Source organism: Schistocerca gregaria, chromosome X, assembly GCF_023897955.1.
Source record: "Schistocerca gregaria isolate iqSchGreg1 chromosome X, iqSchGreg1.2, whole genome shotgun sequence".
NCBI lineage: Eukaryota > Metazoa > Arthropoda > Insecta > Orthoptera > Acrididae > Schistocerca > Schistocerca gregaria.
This window is the reverse complement of record NC_064931.1, coordinates 45,737,396-45,752,602: the sequence shown is the minus strand read 5'-3', so window position 1 is coordinate 45,752,602 and position 15,207 is coordinate 45,737,396. Positions and strand designations below refer to the sequence as shown.

General features: G+C 45.7%; 1 protein-coding gene across 1 annotated transcript in view; it reads left to right on the top strand.

Moving 5' to 3' along the window:
* LOC126298412 (uncharacterized) overlaps positions 1–15,207 on the top strand; it is a 538,508-nt gene that overhangs the window by 24,413 nt on the left and 498,888 nt on the right. The window contains exon 2 of the mRNA XM_049989733.1: positions 6,555–6,742. Coding sequence (XP_049845690.1) covers positions 6,555–6,742 — 188 coding nt within the window. The remainder of the gene's footprint in view (positions 1–6,554; positions 6,743–15,207) is intronic.

Genomic DNA, 15,207 nt, shown 5'->3' with positions numbered 1-15,207 from the left:
TAGACTCTGGACTAAGGACTCTCTCTTACTGAGCGGAAAACACAAAACTGGTGACGCTCTGAAATAGACAAGAATCTAAAATAACATTGTGATAACTCGAAAAAGCCGGCCGCTGTGGAAGAGTGGCTCTAGGCGCTACTGTCTGGAACCGCGCTGCTGCTACGGTCGCAGGTTCGAATCTTGCCTCGGGCATGGATGTGCGTGATGTCCTTATGTGAGTTAGGTTTAAGTAGATCTAAGTCTAGGGGACAGATGACCTAGGACGTTAAGTTCCATAGTGCTTAAAGTCATTTGAACCATTTTTGAACTGGAAAAATTTTCCGACTGCATCTTTCGCTCTGGGGCCTTGTGTGCACTGATACGTGCTCTATGCTGATAGTGAGTGAACATCCAGGCACGAGCCACAAGCCGCCCTTGCAGCTCTCTACGCTGTGGCTAGGACATTTCTTGTTTAGGATTACCAATTTCACAAATTTTAAAGGAGAGTTTCTGTGAAGTTTTGGAAGTGAGAGACAGGCACCGGCAAAAATAAAGATGTGACGACGGATAAAGGACCTGGCCTGCGCACCTCACTTCGTGAGATCATTGCCCACTAAAGGCAATGCTCCAGGTCAGAGCTTAGTTTGCCCAAATTCAAGGTTCACTGTAGTAAGTAGAACACAAACGCTACCATGCATTGTCACGGACAATTAGATCATTAGTAGCTACAGTTCTCAACTCCTTCTTAGGAAAAAAAAGAAAGAAACCGTCCTTAAAACTAGTATCGTTAAGAATGCTTTCTAGCATATCCCTACCGAATATTTCCCACGTACGAAAACTTCGTCGTGTTACGAGGTACGTTATTTATTACGATGCATAATAGCTTTGATGCACTTTCTTCAAATTTTACTAGTTTTTCTCTCTCTTGCCATGCTTTGAATACCAAACAAGCTGGCCAAATTACCTACTCATATTCTGTGAGAGCGATTGTCTTAAGTTATGTTTTAAGTTATAAAATGGTTCAAATGGCTCTGAGCACTATGGGACTTAACATCTGAGGCCATCAGTCCCCTACTACTTAGAACTACTTAAGCCTAACTAGCATAAGGACATCGCACACATCAATGCCGGAGGCAGGATTCGAACCTGCGACCGTAGTGGTCGCGCTGTTCCAGACTGAAGCGCTTACAACCGCTCGGCCACACCGGCCGGCTTTAAGTTATAAATAAGCTGTAAGACTGTCCTGGAAAAAAGGTCCGGCATACAGTTTTAATCTGTCAGGAAGTTTCAACACGAAAAATACTTGTTCTATTAACGATCTAATACTAATATCCCAAGGATGACCTCAGAAATTCACATTTTTAAACAGTTTGGAATGTCTATTCTTGTATTTCATTTCCTACATCTACATAACTACTCTGCAGTTCACGTTTAAGTGCTTGGCAGAGTGTTCTTCGAGCCACCTACAGATTATTTATCTACCGTTCCGCTCTCTAACAGCGTGTGGCCAAAATGAACGCTTAAATCTTTCCGAACGAGCTCCGATTTCTCTTCTTCCATTAGGATGATCATTGTCTCTAGTTAGACTGGCTGCAATAAAATATTTCTTCATTCAGAGGAAAAAGTTGGTGGTGGAAATTTCGTGGAATGATGACGCCGCAACAAAAAACGCCTTTGTTTTAATGATTGCCACCCCAACTCGTTTGTCATATCCCTGACACTTTCTCCCCTAAACTACGATAATAAAAAAGGAGCTGCCCTCCTTTGCACTTCTTCGGTGTCCTCTGTTAATCTTGTCTGGTAAGGATTCCATAACGCACAGCAGTACTCTTGCAGACAACGGACAAGCATAGCGTCGGCAGTCCCTTTAGTGGACCTGTTGCTTCTTGTAAGTGTTCTGCCAATATAACGAAGTCTTTAGTTTGCGTTACCTACAATATTATCTATGTGACAGTTCCAATTTAATTTATTCGTAATTGTAATTTCTAGATATTTAGTTGGACTGACAGACTTCAAATTTGTGTGATTTATCGTGGAACCGAAATTTAACAGATTTGTTTTCGTATTCTTGTGGATGACCTCCCACTTTTCCTTATTGAGAGACAACTGCCACTTTCCGCACCGTACAGGTATTGTGTCTGAGTCGTGTTCGAATTGTTTTTGATCTTCTGACGAATTTAGTGGACGGTAAATGACAGCATCATCTGCGAACTATCTAAGAGGGCTGCTCAGATTGTCTCCTTAGCCGTTAATATACACTCCTGGAAATGGAAAAAAGAACACATTGACACCGGTGTGTCAGACCCACCATACTTGCTCCGGACACTGCGAGAGGGCTGTACAAGCAATGATCACACGCACGGCACAGCGGACACACCAGAAACCGCGGTGTTGGCCGTCGAACGGCGCTAGCTGCGCAGCATTTGTGCACCGCCGCCGTCAGTGTCAGCCAGTTTGCCGTGGCATACGGAGCTCCATCGCAGTCGTTAACACTGGTAGCATGCCGCGACAGCGTGGACGTGAACTGTATGTGCAGTTGACGGACTTTGAGCGAGGGCGTATAGTGGGCATGCGGGATGCCGGGTGGACGTACCGCCGAATTGCTCAACACGTGAGGCGTGAGGTCTCCACAGTACATCGATGTAGTCGCCAGTGGTCGGCGGAAGGTGCACGTGCCCGTCGACCCGGGACCGGACCACAGCGACGCACGGATGCACGCCAAGACCGTAGGATCCTACGCAGTGCCGTAGGGGACCGCACCGCCACTTCCCAGCAAATTAGGGACACTGTTGCTCCTGGGGTATCGTCGAGGACCATTCGCAACCGTCTCCATGAAGCTGGGCTACGGTCCCACACACCGTTAGGCCGTCTTCCGCTCACGCCCCAACATCGTGCAGCCCGCCTCCAGTGGTGTCGCGACAGGCGTGAATGGAGGGACGAATGGAGACGTGTCGTCTTCAGCGATGAGAGTCGCTTCTGCCTTGGTGCCAATGATGGTCGTATGCGTGTTTGGCGCCGTGCAGGTGAGCGCCACAATCTGGACTGCATACGACCGAGGCACACAGGGCCAACACCCGGCATCATGGTGTGGGGAGCGATCTCCTACACTGGCCGTATACCTCTGGTGATCGTCGAGGGGACACTGAACAGTGCACGGTACCTCCAAACCGTCATCGAACCCATCGTTCTACCATTCCTAGACCGGCAAGGGAACTTGCTGTTCCAACAGGACAATGCACGTCCGCATGTATCCCGAGCCACCCAACGTGCTCTAGACGGTGTAAGTCAACTACCCTGGCCAGCAAGATCTCCGGATTTGTCCCCCATTGAGCATGTTTGGGACTGGATGAAGCGTCGTCTCACGCGGTCTGCACGTCCAGCACGAACGCTGGTCCAACTGAGGCGCCAGGTGGAAATGGCATGGCAAGCCGTTCCACAGGACTACATCCAGCATCTCTACGATCGTCTCCATGGGAGAATAGCAGCCTGCATTGCTGCGAAAGGTGGATATACACTGTACTAGTGCCGACATTGTGCATGCTCTGTTGCCTGTGTCTATGTGCCTGTGGTTCTGTCAGTGTGATCATGTGATTTATCTGACCCCAGGAATGTGTCAATAAAGTTTCCCCTTCCTGGGACAATGAATTCACGGTGTTCTTATTTCAATTTCCAGGAGTGTAGATTAGGAACAGCAGAAGGGCTATGCCATTTCCTTGCGGAACAGCAGATATCACTTCGTTTTACCCGATGGGTTTCGTCGATTACTACGTACTGTGAGCAGTACGGCAGAAAATCAGGTATCGAGTCGCGCAACTAAAGCGATACTCCCTAGGAATGCAATTTGATTACAGTTCTCTTGTGAGGAACGGTGTCAAAAAACTACTTGTAATCTAGAGATATGGAATCAGTTTGAGATACCCTGTCGATAGCACTCATTACTTCGTGCGAATAAGAGTTAGTTGTATTTCACGAGAACAATATTTGCCGAATCAGTGCTATGTGTCAGCATACCGTTACTTTCGAGGTAATTCATAATGATCGAACACATTATATGTCTCAAAATCCTACTGCAAATAGACGTTAGTAATATGGGTCTGTAATTCATCGTATTACTCATGTTTCCTTTCTTGAGTGTTAGTGTGACCTGCGCAACTTTCCAGTCTTTTGGTACTCTTCTTTCGTCGAACGAGCGGTTCTATCTGATTGCTAAATGTGTGGCTATTGTATCAGCATACTCTGAAAGGAACCTAGTCGGTTGCCTTTATTATGAGAATTCAGCTGCTTCACTGCAGCCCAGGATATCTACTTCTAAGTTACTCTTGTTGACAGCTGTTCTTTATTTCAATTCTGGAATATTTACTTCATCCTCTTCGGTGAAAATTTTTTTAAACTGTGTTTAATAACTCCGCTTACGCTGAGGTGATAAAAGTCACTGGATACGTCCTAATATCCTACCGGACCTCCTTTTGCCCGACGTAGGCACCACTCGTAGCATGAAGTCAACAAGTCGTTGGAAATCCCCTGCAGAAGTACTGAGCAGTAATACCAGTATAACAGTCCGTCATTGCCAAGATCTTGGCAGTGCGGGATTTTGCGCACGAACTGACCTGTCTGTTGTGTCCCATAGATGTTCGATGGTATTCGTGTCGGGTGATCTGGGTGGCGAAACCATACGCTCGAATTGTCCAGAACATTGTTCAAACCAATCGCGAACAGTTGTGGGCCGGTGACATGGCGCATTCTCATCCATAAACATTCCGTTGTTGTATGGGAACGTGAAGTACGTGAAAGGTCTTCAAGAAGCCAAAACAACCAATTTGAGTGAATATTCGGTGCAGTTGGACCAGAGGACAATGTCCATTGCATGTAAACACAGCCCACACCATTTTGGAGTCACCACCAGCTTGCGCAGTGCTCTTTGAATACTTGGCTTCTCGTGGGGTCTGCGTCAAACTAGAACCCTATAGTGAGCTGTTACAAACTGAAATAGGGACTGATCCGACCCGGGCAAGGCTTTCGAGTCGTCTAGGGTTCAACTGATATGGTCACGAGCCCAGAAGATGCGCTGCAGGCGACGCCGTGCTGATAGCAGAGGCACGCTCGTCCATCGTCTACTGCCATAACAAATGTCGTCGCAGGGTCCTAACTGACACGTTCGACATGAGTCCCGCATTGACTTTTACGGTTATTTCACCCATTACAGCTTGTCTGTTATCGCTGACAACTCTACGCAAACGCCGCTGCTCTCGTTCGTTAAGTGATTAGCCGTCGGCCACTGTGTTGCCCATTGTGGGAGTTAATGCTTGAAATTTCGGCACACTGTCGACACTTTGGATCTTGGAATTGCGAATGTGGATCTGACGGGAAGTGTGCCAGAGATAAGTCCCTGCAGTCACACTATCCTCTGCTTCCCGGGTGCCGGCACGGTAGCTCAGCGTGTTCGGCCACAGGCTTAGCTACTGCAATCTCGGATCGCTAACTAACAATTTGAGCAACTCGTATTAATGAATTTTTATTACAAAAGGAAATGATTATAATACTTTGTGTCATACAGAAGTGCCGCAAGCAATGGGAGGCAGACAAATAAGAAGTCTCTTCAGTATATACAATTCGTAATACATGCGAAACAATGTAGTTCCTAAATCACTGCTGTTGCGTTCATAGAACGGCTCGTCTTCAACTGGGCCGAGGCCAGGCGGTGCGGTGCTTATGTCGTCTTCGTGTAGACGGCGCTGCTGCCTCGTTGTCATCCTAGAGAAAGGTCGGTCAGCGTACCATTGGCTGACGTCGTCTCTCTGTACCTACGTTCTCGCTCGTCGTGCCGACGCTCGACTTTACGCCGGAACATGAAAGACAAGGTGTACAGCAATAACCCCAAAACCACTGCTGAGCAGAAAAGAGCCATTCAGGAGGTCATCGGCAGCATAGATGTTCCGAAACCTCGTACATGCAGAATTTCGCTGTTCGTCTGCGCCTCATCATCGCCAATGACGGCGGGCATATTGAGCATGTCATAACCTAAATCCGAATATCTGTAGTGACATTTACATGTTGAATGAAGTGTACGCACGTAACTAATTTGCGTTTTCTTTGATACAGTTCAATAATTGTCACCCTGTAGTTACGTTATGTTACACGCCACAGTTCGGAGCTCTCTAGTGTCAGAGGGCTGAAAATACGTAGACATGAAGAATAAATATGTAGAATGTTACTAACTTTTGTTTTATTTAAAAAGCTTTAAGACTTTTGTCATCCTCGTATTATCTGCAGGTACACTTTTACATTGACATTTGTGACTAAATAATTATAGAGCACCGCCGCGCGGGATTAGCCGAGCGGTCTTGGGCGCTGCAGTCATATACTGTGCGGCTGGTCCCGGTGGAGTTTCGAGTCCTCCCTCGGGCATGGGTGTGTGTGTTTGTCCTTAGGATAATTTAGTTTAAGTAGTGTGTAAGCTTAGGGACTGATGAGCTTAGCAGTTAAGTCCCATAAGATTTCACACACATTTGAACCTTTTTTTTTTAATTATAGAGCACAAACGTGATAAAGTTATAAGCAAATATTTCTTTGCACAGCTTTTCTCTGGACGCTTCTCACTGCAACTGCTCCCACACATGGCCTCTTCCTCGAGAATGAAGCTTACACATATCAGTATAAGGCCGTTGTCCAGACTAGCGTCAATAAGCCAACACACAGTGCCTCATCTTGGAATCTGAACTGCGATCTCGACGTTCAGTCTAATGGAACTGAAGCATTGTTACAGGTAAATAATTATTTACCTTCTACAGTAAAACAATAATATGATTTTAAGAATTGTACTTGTCTTTAGTCATAGCTGGTAACTGTACAAAATTTTAGCGTTATGAATTGTAACAACTATGAAGTGATTTTGCTGCTAAATGTGCTACACTAATTTTGTTAGATAAACTGAGGAAGATACGTGAAAATTATCAGGCGAGGTTCCTTACAGGAAGCTAAATTGTTGTTGTCGTCTCCAATCCAACCACTGGATTGATGCAGCTCACAAAGCTAATCTGTGCCGTGCAATTCTCTTCAGCTCTGGTAGCTGCACGCACTTGATGCTGCTTGCTGTAGCGAAACCTCCTTCTACGATTTTCACCCCACAAACTTCCCTCGATAGCCAAGTCGACTATTCCTTCCAGAATATAAAATTTCACTCTGCAGTGGAGTGTGCACTGATACGAAACTGCCAGGACGTTGAGTGTCGATCCGGCACACACTTCTAATCTGCCCCGAAGTTTCATATCAGTGCACACTCCACTGCAGAGTAAAATTTCATTCTAGAAACATCTCCCAGGCTGCGGCTAAGCCACGTATCCACTCTATCCTTTTTTCCAGAAGTGCTACTCCTGCAAGTTTCGTAGGAGAACTTCTGTGAAGTTTGCATTGTAGGAGACGAGGTACGGTACTGGCCGACTTAAGGTGTGAGGAGAGGCCGTAACTCTTTCTTGGGTTGCTCAGTCGGTAGAACACTGGACAGCGAAAGATGAAGGTTCCAAGTTCGGCTCGCAGTTTTAAAGTTTCATATCAACGCACACTCTGCTGCTGAGTAAAAAGTTCATTCTACAAACATCCCCCAGTTTGTGGCTAAGCCCAGGAAAACTTCTGTGAAGTTCGGAAGATAGGAGACGAGGTACTGACGGAAGTAAAGCTATGAGAACGGCCCCTGAGTCGTGCATGGGTAGCTCAGTCGGTTGATACTTGCCCACGAAAGGCAAAGGTCCCGAGTTCGAGTCTCCGAATTGCAAACAGTTTTAAAGTTTCTTATCAGCGCACACTAAGCTGCAGAGTGAAAATTTCATTCTGCAAACATCCTCCAGGCTGTGGCTAAACCGTGTCTGTGTAATGACCTTCCTTTCAGGAGTGCTAGTCCTGCAAGTTCCACAGGAGAACTTCTGTGAAGTTTCGAAGGTAGGAGACGAGGTAGTAACGGAACTACAGCTGTGAGGGCCGGGCGTGAGTAGCTGAGTGGGCGCGGTGTGCCTTCGGCAGGGCAGCAGTGCGGGTCGCGCTCGCCCGTCCACACCGCTGCGCGCGCGGAGCGTTCGTTTACTTCCGTTTACTTCTCAGTCGAACAAATTATAATGGCCAATTCTTGCACGAATAACACTCTCGAGTTCACCTTTTCAAATCAATACGCACGACGCAAAGCACTGACAGCCGAAAGCTTCCTACGCGAAAATAGCTGCGTCGTTTATGTTAAGATAACTGCAACGAGATTATTCGACGGAAGCGCCGTGGAATAAAATTTCGACACTCCGATGGCAACGTCCGGCCTGTGGATGTGGACCACCCAGGACTTGGCCTTCGAACGGTCCGTCTATTCCAATTGCCTTTCGACGTGAATGAAGATGAAGTCACCGCGGCGCTAAGCCCGCACAGAAAAGTTCGCAGTCATGTAGCCGAGACAAGGGCACAGTTCACGACGTATCCGGTGCTTAATGGTGTGAAACAAGTCCGAGTAGATCATAAACGGCACGTCCCATCTTACATTTCTGTAGGCGGCTGCCGTGCAGTGGTCATTTACAACGGACAACCTCGAACATGTTCCGATCGTGGCACAGAAGGCCACGCCCGTAATGAATGCCTGCAACACCGCATCACACAACTACGAAATGACGATACGGATACCGACTTAACGACAACCGTCCTTCCAGTCACCTATGCTGCGACACTGCACGTCCAGCCCTCTCAAAACGCAGTTCGTGAGCGTCTCTCAGGACTGATACACCCAGACGTGGCGAAGGAACCACTCATCCGCGGATTGCGGCGACAGTTGACGGGTATTCCACTCTGGGAGCACGTGTTCCGCCACCGAGCCTAGACCCTCATAGCACGTTCAGCGGCCGACGTACAAATACGATGCAATGAATTAGCCGTTACAGTGGAACACCTTCCATTGTCTCGAATTAGTGTACACGCGAGACATTCATCGCACCGCGGCGATCAATTTTCGGGCGCTACTGCAACACTGCTCCGATCGTATCCACTCCGAAGCCACGTCGAAGTACGTCACCCCAATGTTTAATAGCCTACAGTTTGGAAAGCGATCCATCAACCATACCACACCACTGACATCACCGCGACGTGGTACCTTCTCGTCAACGGCAAATATACTACAAGACAGAAAATGAATTGCTTCGCGATGGTGGACTCACCCCTGTGCCTCAAGTACAATGTCGAAGATACAGATTTACACCATTTTAACTGTGGGGCAGCAGCAGCTGTCTGGAGCCTTGAGTACCCCGACGTCGCTTCTCTGCTACCGTGCTGGTACTTCCCCACTCGACATACTTCCCATCGCCTAAGTTGCACGTCGTCACACGGATCAGTGGCATGGTCATCGACCACCTCTTCTGGACACGTCTTCACGTACACCCACCACACCTTTCGTCGGCATCGAAACTGTCGGGCCACTTCCGCGAACTATTTACAGAGTATTTTCGCCAAACCGCCAGCCAAGACTGGACGCTCTCACGCTGCCCTTCCAATGGTAGAATTGACGTTATTGTTCTGACGGAGCGACAAAGTGGAGCATGGCGCTGCATCTTCATATTCTAAATTTTTTCCTTACACGTGTTTATTCACGGCTCTGCATCTGCAGCCTGTTTGTTTTCTTTCTCATGTGTTCTCGTATATATATATATATATATATATATATATATATATATATATATATATATATACAGAGAGAGAGAGAGAGAGAGAGAGAGAGAGAGAGAGAGAGAGAGAGAGAGAAGATAGTGATGTTGGTGAAGTTGAGAAAGTATACTTGTTTACGTTAAAAAACAAAAAAGTGATATTGAGAAAGCATACTTATTTACGTTAAGAAAACAAAAATAAGTAGTGTTGAGAAAGTATACTTATTTACGTTTTCAAGAAATAGTGTTTATTTTTTAAGAACGTCGTCTTTTACTTTCAAACAATAGAGATTTTTATTTGTTTTCTCATTACCTGCAGCATTTTGCTCATATAGTAGGCATTTATTAAAAAAAAAAGTCAGCAAAGCTCTTCCATACGAAAGGCAAAGTTCTCAAGTTCGAGTCTCGTTCCGGTACACAGTTTTAATCTGAGAGGAAGTTTCGAGTATTCCTTGATCTCTGAGGGTGACTTGTACCACCTGATCATTATTTTTAGTCAAGTTGCCCCATTGTGGTCTTATCTCCCCAATTCAGTTCGGTACCCCTTCGTTAACTATTCGTTCTACCCATCTAATCCTCAATATTCTTCTGCAGAACCACATTTAGAAAGCTTCCATTCTCTCTTTGCTTACACACCTTATCGTCCACTTTTCACTATCAAATAAGATTATAATCTAAAGAAACACTTTCAGAAGAGACTTCGTGTTGTACTGGACGAAAGTACTCTCTCTAGCGCAATGGTGGGTTCTTTACTTTTCTCCGGCAGGCGGCCGAGTGGATACTATAACACACAAAATATTAGTTCATTATATTATAATATAGATAAGAAGAATTATTTAACTTTTGTACAATACATTCCCACAAGAATGTCATGAATATTTACAACTGTCTCTGAACATTAACACATCACTTGATACAGGTAAAACAGAAGTCTCTCACTCAGCGTACATTTAACAGTAACTTTCACTTAGAGCTCTGCCTAATACGGTTATCACACAGCTGGCCTACCAGAAGACTATGACGACGTCTTAGTCGATGGTTGCAGACAGAGCTGAGTGGTACTGTGCTCGGCCATATGTAGAAGAGCAGCAGCGTAGTGAAACGTTTCTGGGCCTGGCTACGCTCGAGTCACTCATTTGTCGATGCCGCTTGCAGCGACTGTCTTCTGTTGTGGCTGTCTTACGAGGTAACAACATTGCTCTGGCACCTCTATCTTCGGACAACACCACACCTGCTATCACTTAATACATTGGTTCGCATAGCACACTTGGGTTACCGATCCCCTGGAGCTATTTCGGTATTTTTTTTTTGTAATCTGCTTTATTTTGCGCTAAATAAAATATTTATGTGTAAATAAGATAACAAATACTTCAGTTTCGTACCTTGTATTAAATTTTGTTGTGTGAGTTATATGTGACCCACGTGGCTCCTGAGGAAGTACATCAGGGGTCACATTTACTTTGTCGCTAATAATTAGCGGTTGGTGCTACTGTCAGTCTTTCATTCCATAATGGTATTTGTGTATAGTCACTTTGTAGCTATCCTTCATTGTTGCCACAGTCTTCATTTCGTATTGTTCGCGTTGTAATCTTCTGATAGTGAGAAGCAAGAAAATATCACGCGTAAGTTATGAAGATGAACAAAAGCATTCGCAGGAGCATTTGGACGAAGCGATGGACGCTAGTGACGAATGTAATGCGTCATATTAACTCGGATGAATTTTTACCAGGTGAGTCTGCAAGTGAAATGAAAGAGAACACGGGAGCAGACAGGTGTAGGTACGCAATGTGCTATGAAAGAATTAAGTGTGAACGTGAACAACAATTAGATAAAAAAACGGCGTGGAAATGTAATAATTGTGACTCGTATTTTCGTGCAGAATGGTTTTACACAAAGCACAGCTCATACAGGTATTAGAGGTACAAAACGTCGTTACCGAGTAATATTTTTAGTTTAATTTTCTTTACAATGTCAGCAAGAGAACGTAAATAACAAATTGTACTGCTAAGTAATTTATATTGTACTGTGTAACTGATACAATCTAAGGAAAATGAAAAACAACGCGCAACGAAGGATTTATCCGAATGGGAAGGAAACCGGTAGATGTGATGTACATGTACACACAAACATCTGATTACAATTTGAGAATAATTGGATGATTTATTGAAGAGATAGAACTTCACAAATTGAGCAATTTAATAAATCACTGGTCCATCTCTGACCCTTATGTAAGCAGTTATTCGAGTGGCATTTATCGACAGAGTAGTTGGCTGTACTCCTTAGGGATATTGTGGCAAGTTTCTGCCGAACTGACGCGTTAGGTCGTCAAAATCCCGAGCTAGTCGGAGAGCCCTGCGCATAATGCTCCAGACGTTCTCAACTGGGGAGAGATCCGAGTACATTACTGGCCAAGGTCGAAGCACGAAGACAAGCAATAGAAAGTCTCGTTGTGTGCGGGAGGTAGAATATCGTCGACGTACGGCTGTGCTGTAAGGGTGTCACAGATGACAACCAAAGTAGTCCTAGTGTAAAATGAAATGGCTCCCCACTCCGTCGCTCCTGGTGGGCGTATGACAGGGAGCCACAGCCATGTAGTTATCCCGACACCCTGCCACGCGTCTTCACTGTCCTTGGGGCTCAGTTCAAAGTGGAACTCACCACTGAAGACAATTCTACTGCAGCCAATGAGATTCCATCCTGAATGTGCCCGACACCACTGTAAATGGGTTTGTCGGTATACAGAGATCAATGATAGTCGGTGCAACGAGTGCCGTGAGCTCACGCCTCTTTTTGTGAGTCACCTATTATCGGTCCTCGTGATCACTGAAACGTTGCACGTCGGATCAGTGATAGAGATGAATCAGGGGCTCTGAGTGCCTCTCTGGCGGTTACTCCGTCATCACGTTCTGTCGTCTCTCTTGGTCAACCGCTTCCTTCTTCACGCTGTGATTGGCCACGGTTCACCCATTCGAACAGTGGCATTACTCCTATTCACATGTCGAGCTATTTGCCGATTACTCCAACAGGCATCTTTGGGCCCAATTACACGCCCTCTCTCAAATGCTGGCATCTTCGTATTTTGTTCACTTGGCCTGTCTGCGAGGCGCAGTTACTGCGCAACAAAGTGCACCGAACGAAATTCTTACAGACTGTATGCCCTGGTATCGACGTGTCTCCTGCTTACTACCCTTGTCAGCTGCACTGTCACATTGCGCTGTTGCATCACACATTCATCCATCGGCCGCCCAAGTTTACAGTTCTGCATTTTGATTGGTTGATTGATTTGTGGGAGGGGACCAAACAGAGAGGTCATCAGTCCCGTCGGTTTAGGGAAGGATGGGGAAGGAAGACAGCCGTGTGCTTTCAAAGGAACCATCCTATTATTTGCCAGAAGCGATTTAGGGAAATCACGAAAAACCTAAATCAGGATGGCCGGACGCGGGTTTGAATCATCGTCCTCCCGAATGCGAATCCAGTGTGCTAACCACTGCAACATATCACTGCGTCTCTGCATTTTCCGACGGTGCCTGTATGAATACGAGTTTGTGACCAATTTGCGTAACTCTTTGGTCTTAGTTATCATTTACTTTTATGTAGACTCTGCATTACACAAAGTAACAAAATGAAGAAAGGTCGAAGAAGACTGAGTCTCGTGCGTTGTATATAGCTCACAATTACAGGTACTTTTAACTTTTCTTGAGCTCCTGGAATCCGTATGCTACGAACGTGATTTGTCACTGGGGCCACGATCCGCTGTAGCACAGATTCACAGTATGCTGCTGCCAGGTTCCACGCCACCCCAGAGCTTTAAATAATGGTATGTCTATGAGTTGAATTTACTTCATGTGGCCCTAAGAAGAAATTTTCCGCGAGTTATTTTTAACTCATGTAGGAGTCAGTGTATAAATTTGTGTCAGATGTTAAGATATTCCTCTTTTTCAGAAACACATTTCTTGTTATGGTCAGTCTGCATTTTACATCCTCTCTATTTCGATGATCATCAGTTATCTTGCTACAGAAACAGCAAAACTCGTCAACTACCGGTACAATTCGTTGCTTATTTATCATATAATTGCCTCACCGCCACCTGACCTAATGAGAATGCACTCCATTGACCCTGATTTAATTTTGTTGCTTTCTATCCAATAACTTATTTCCAAGACACTACCCATTCTGTTCAACTGATCTTCCAAGCCCTTTGCCGTATCAGAGAAGATTAAGATATAAAATATTATCAACATGGTAAATCTGGGAGAAGTACTAGGAATGCAACAGACCCGTTCTTGAAACTTTTATAGATTGCTCCAAGGTATATGATAATGCCCATAGGAAGATTGTAATACGGTGCACGAATAATGGTAGTAGGCATGGTGAAAGCGTGCACAGAAAAGAGCGAAGCTGAAATACCAGGGAGGGACATACAGCGAGTTCGACGCACGTAATTACGTAATAAGGTTATGGTATCTCACAAGTACTGTTTAATAAAGTAGACATGAAAGTCATTCCAGAAATATACAGCGATGAAAACGGAGCTAATCTGAACTGAAGACCACACTGATTAGCATATGGCATCGCAGAATGTCAGAAGTCGAGATGTCGGAGATAGTGAGGGACCTACCCTAACGTGTAAGGACAGTGTGATAAGGACACCTGGGCACAGTGGAAACGTCATGCTGAGCCTCCACCCATTCCAGTACGTGGTCACCAGTTGTAGTTGCCAGCCGTCTCTGCTACCAAACAGGATGGAGCAGTGGTAAGCCGTAAGACTCTCGTCCTGGAGGACTGGGATGCTCCATGTGCCGCAGGTTTTCCTTGGTTCTCCTATACCAATTAAAACCAATGCCAGGGTGCTTCCTTTAACAGCCTCATTCCATATCCTTCACTGTACTGGTCTTCTGCTCGGTCTCTCATGACGCTATCGGTGACAGGAGGCTGAAACCTAAGTTACCTTCCTTCCTTTCATCTCTTTTGAACCGTCGATGCGAGACGTCTGAAGGCGCTTACCAGCTCTCTCCACTAGTTAGTCCTGCGAAATCCTCTTCATCTCTGCATAACTACTGGAACCTACAGCCATTTGAACTTGCTTACTGTATTCAATCCTTGATCGCCCTCTACAGATTTTGCCCTCCCCCCCTCCGCCTCACCCCCCCCCCCCCCCCCCCCCAACACGCAAACACACTTCCATCCAAAAGCTAAACTGGTGATTCACTGATGTCTCACAATGTGTCCTATCTACCGATCCCTTCTTGTAGTCAGCTTCTACTACACATTTCTTTTCTCCCCAGTTCTGTTCAGTACTTCCTCGTCTACCCATCTTATCTTCAACATACTTCTGTATCACCGCATTTCCAAAGTGTCTATTCTCTCCTTGTCCGAACTGATTATTGTCCACGTTTTACTTCCGTACAAAGCAACCCTCCACACATACACCTTCAGAAAAGGCTTCCTAACTGTTAAATTTACACTGAAGAGCCAAAGAAAGTGGTACACCTGTCTATTATCGTATAGGGCTCCCGCGAGCACGCAGAAGTACCGCAACACGACGTGGCACGGACTCTACTAATGT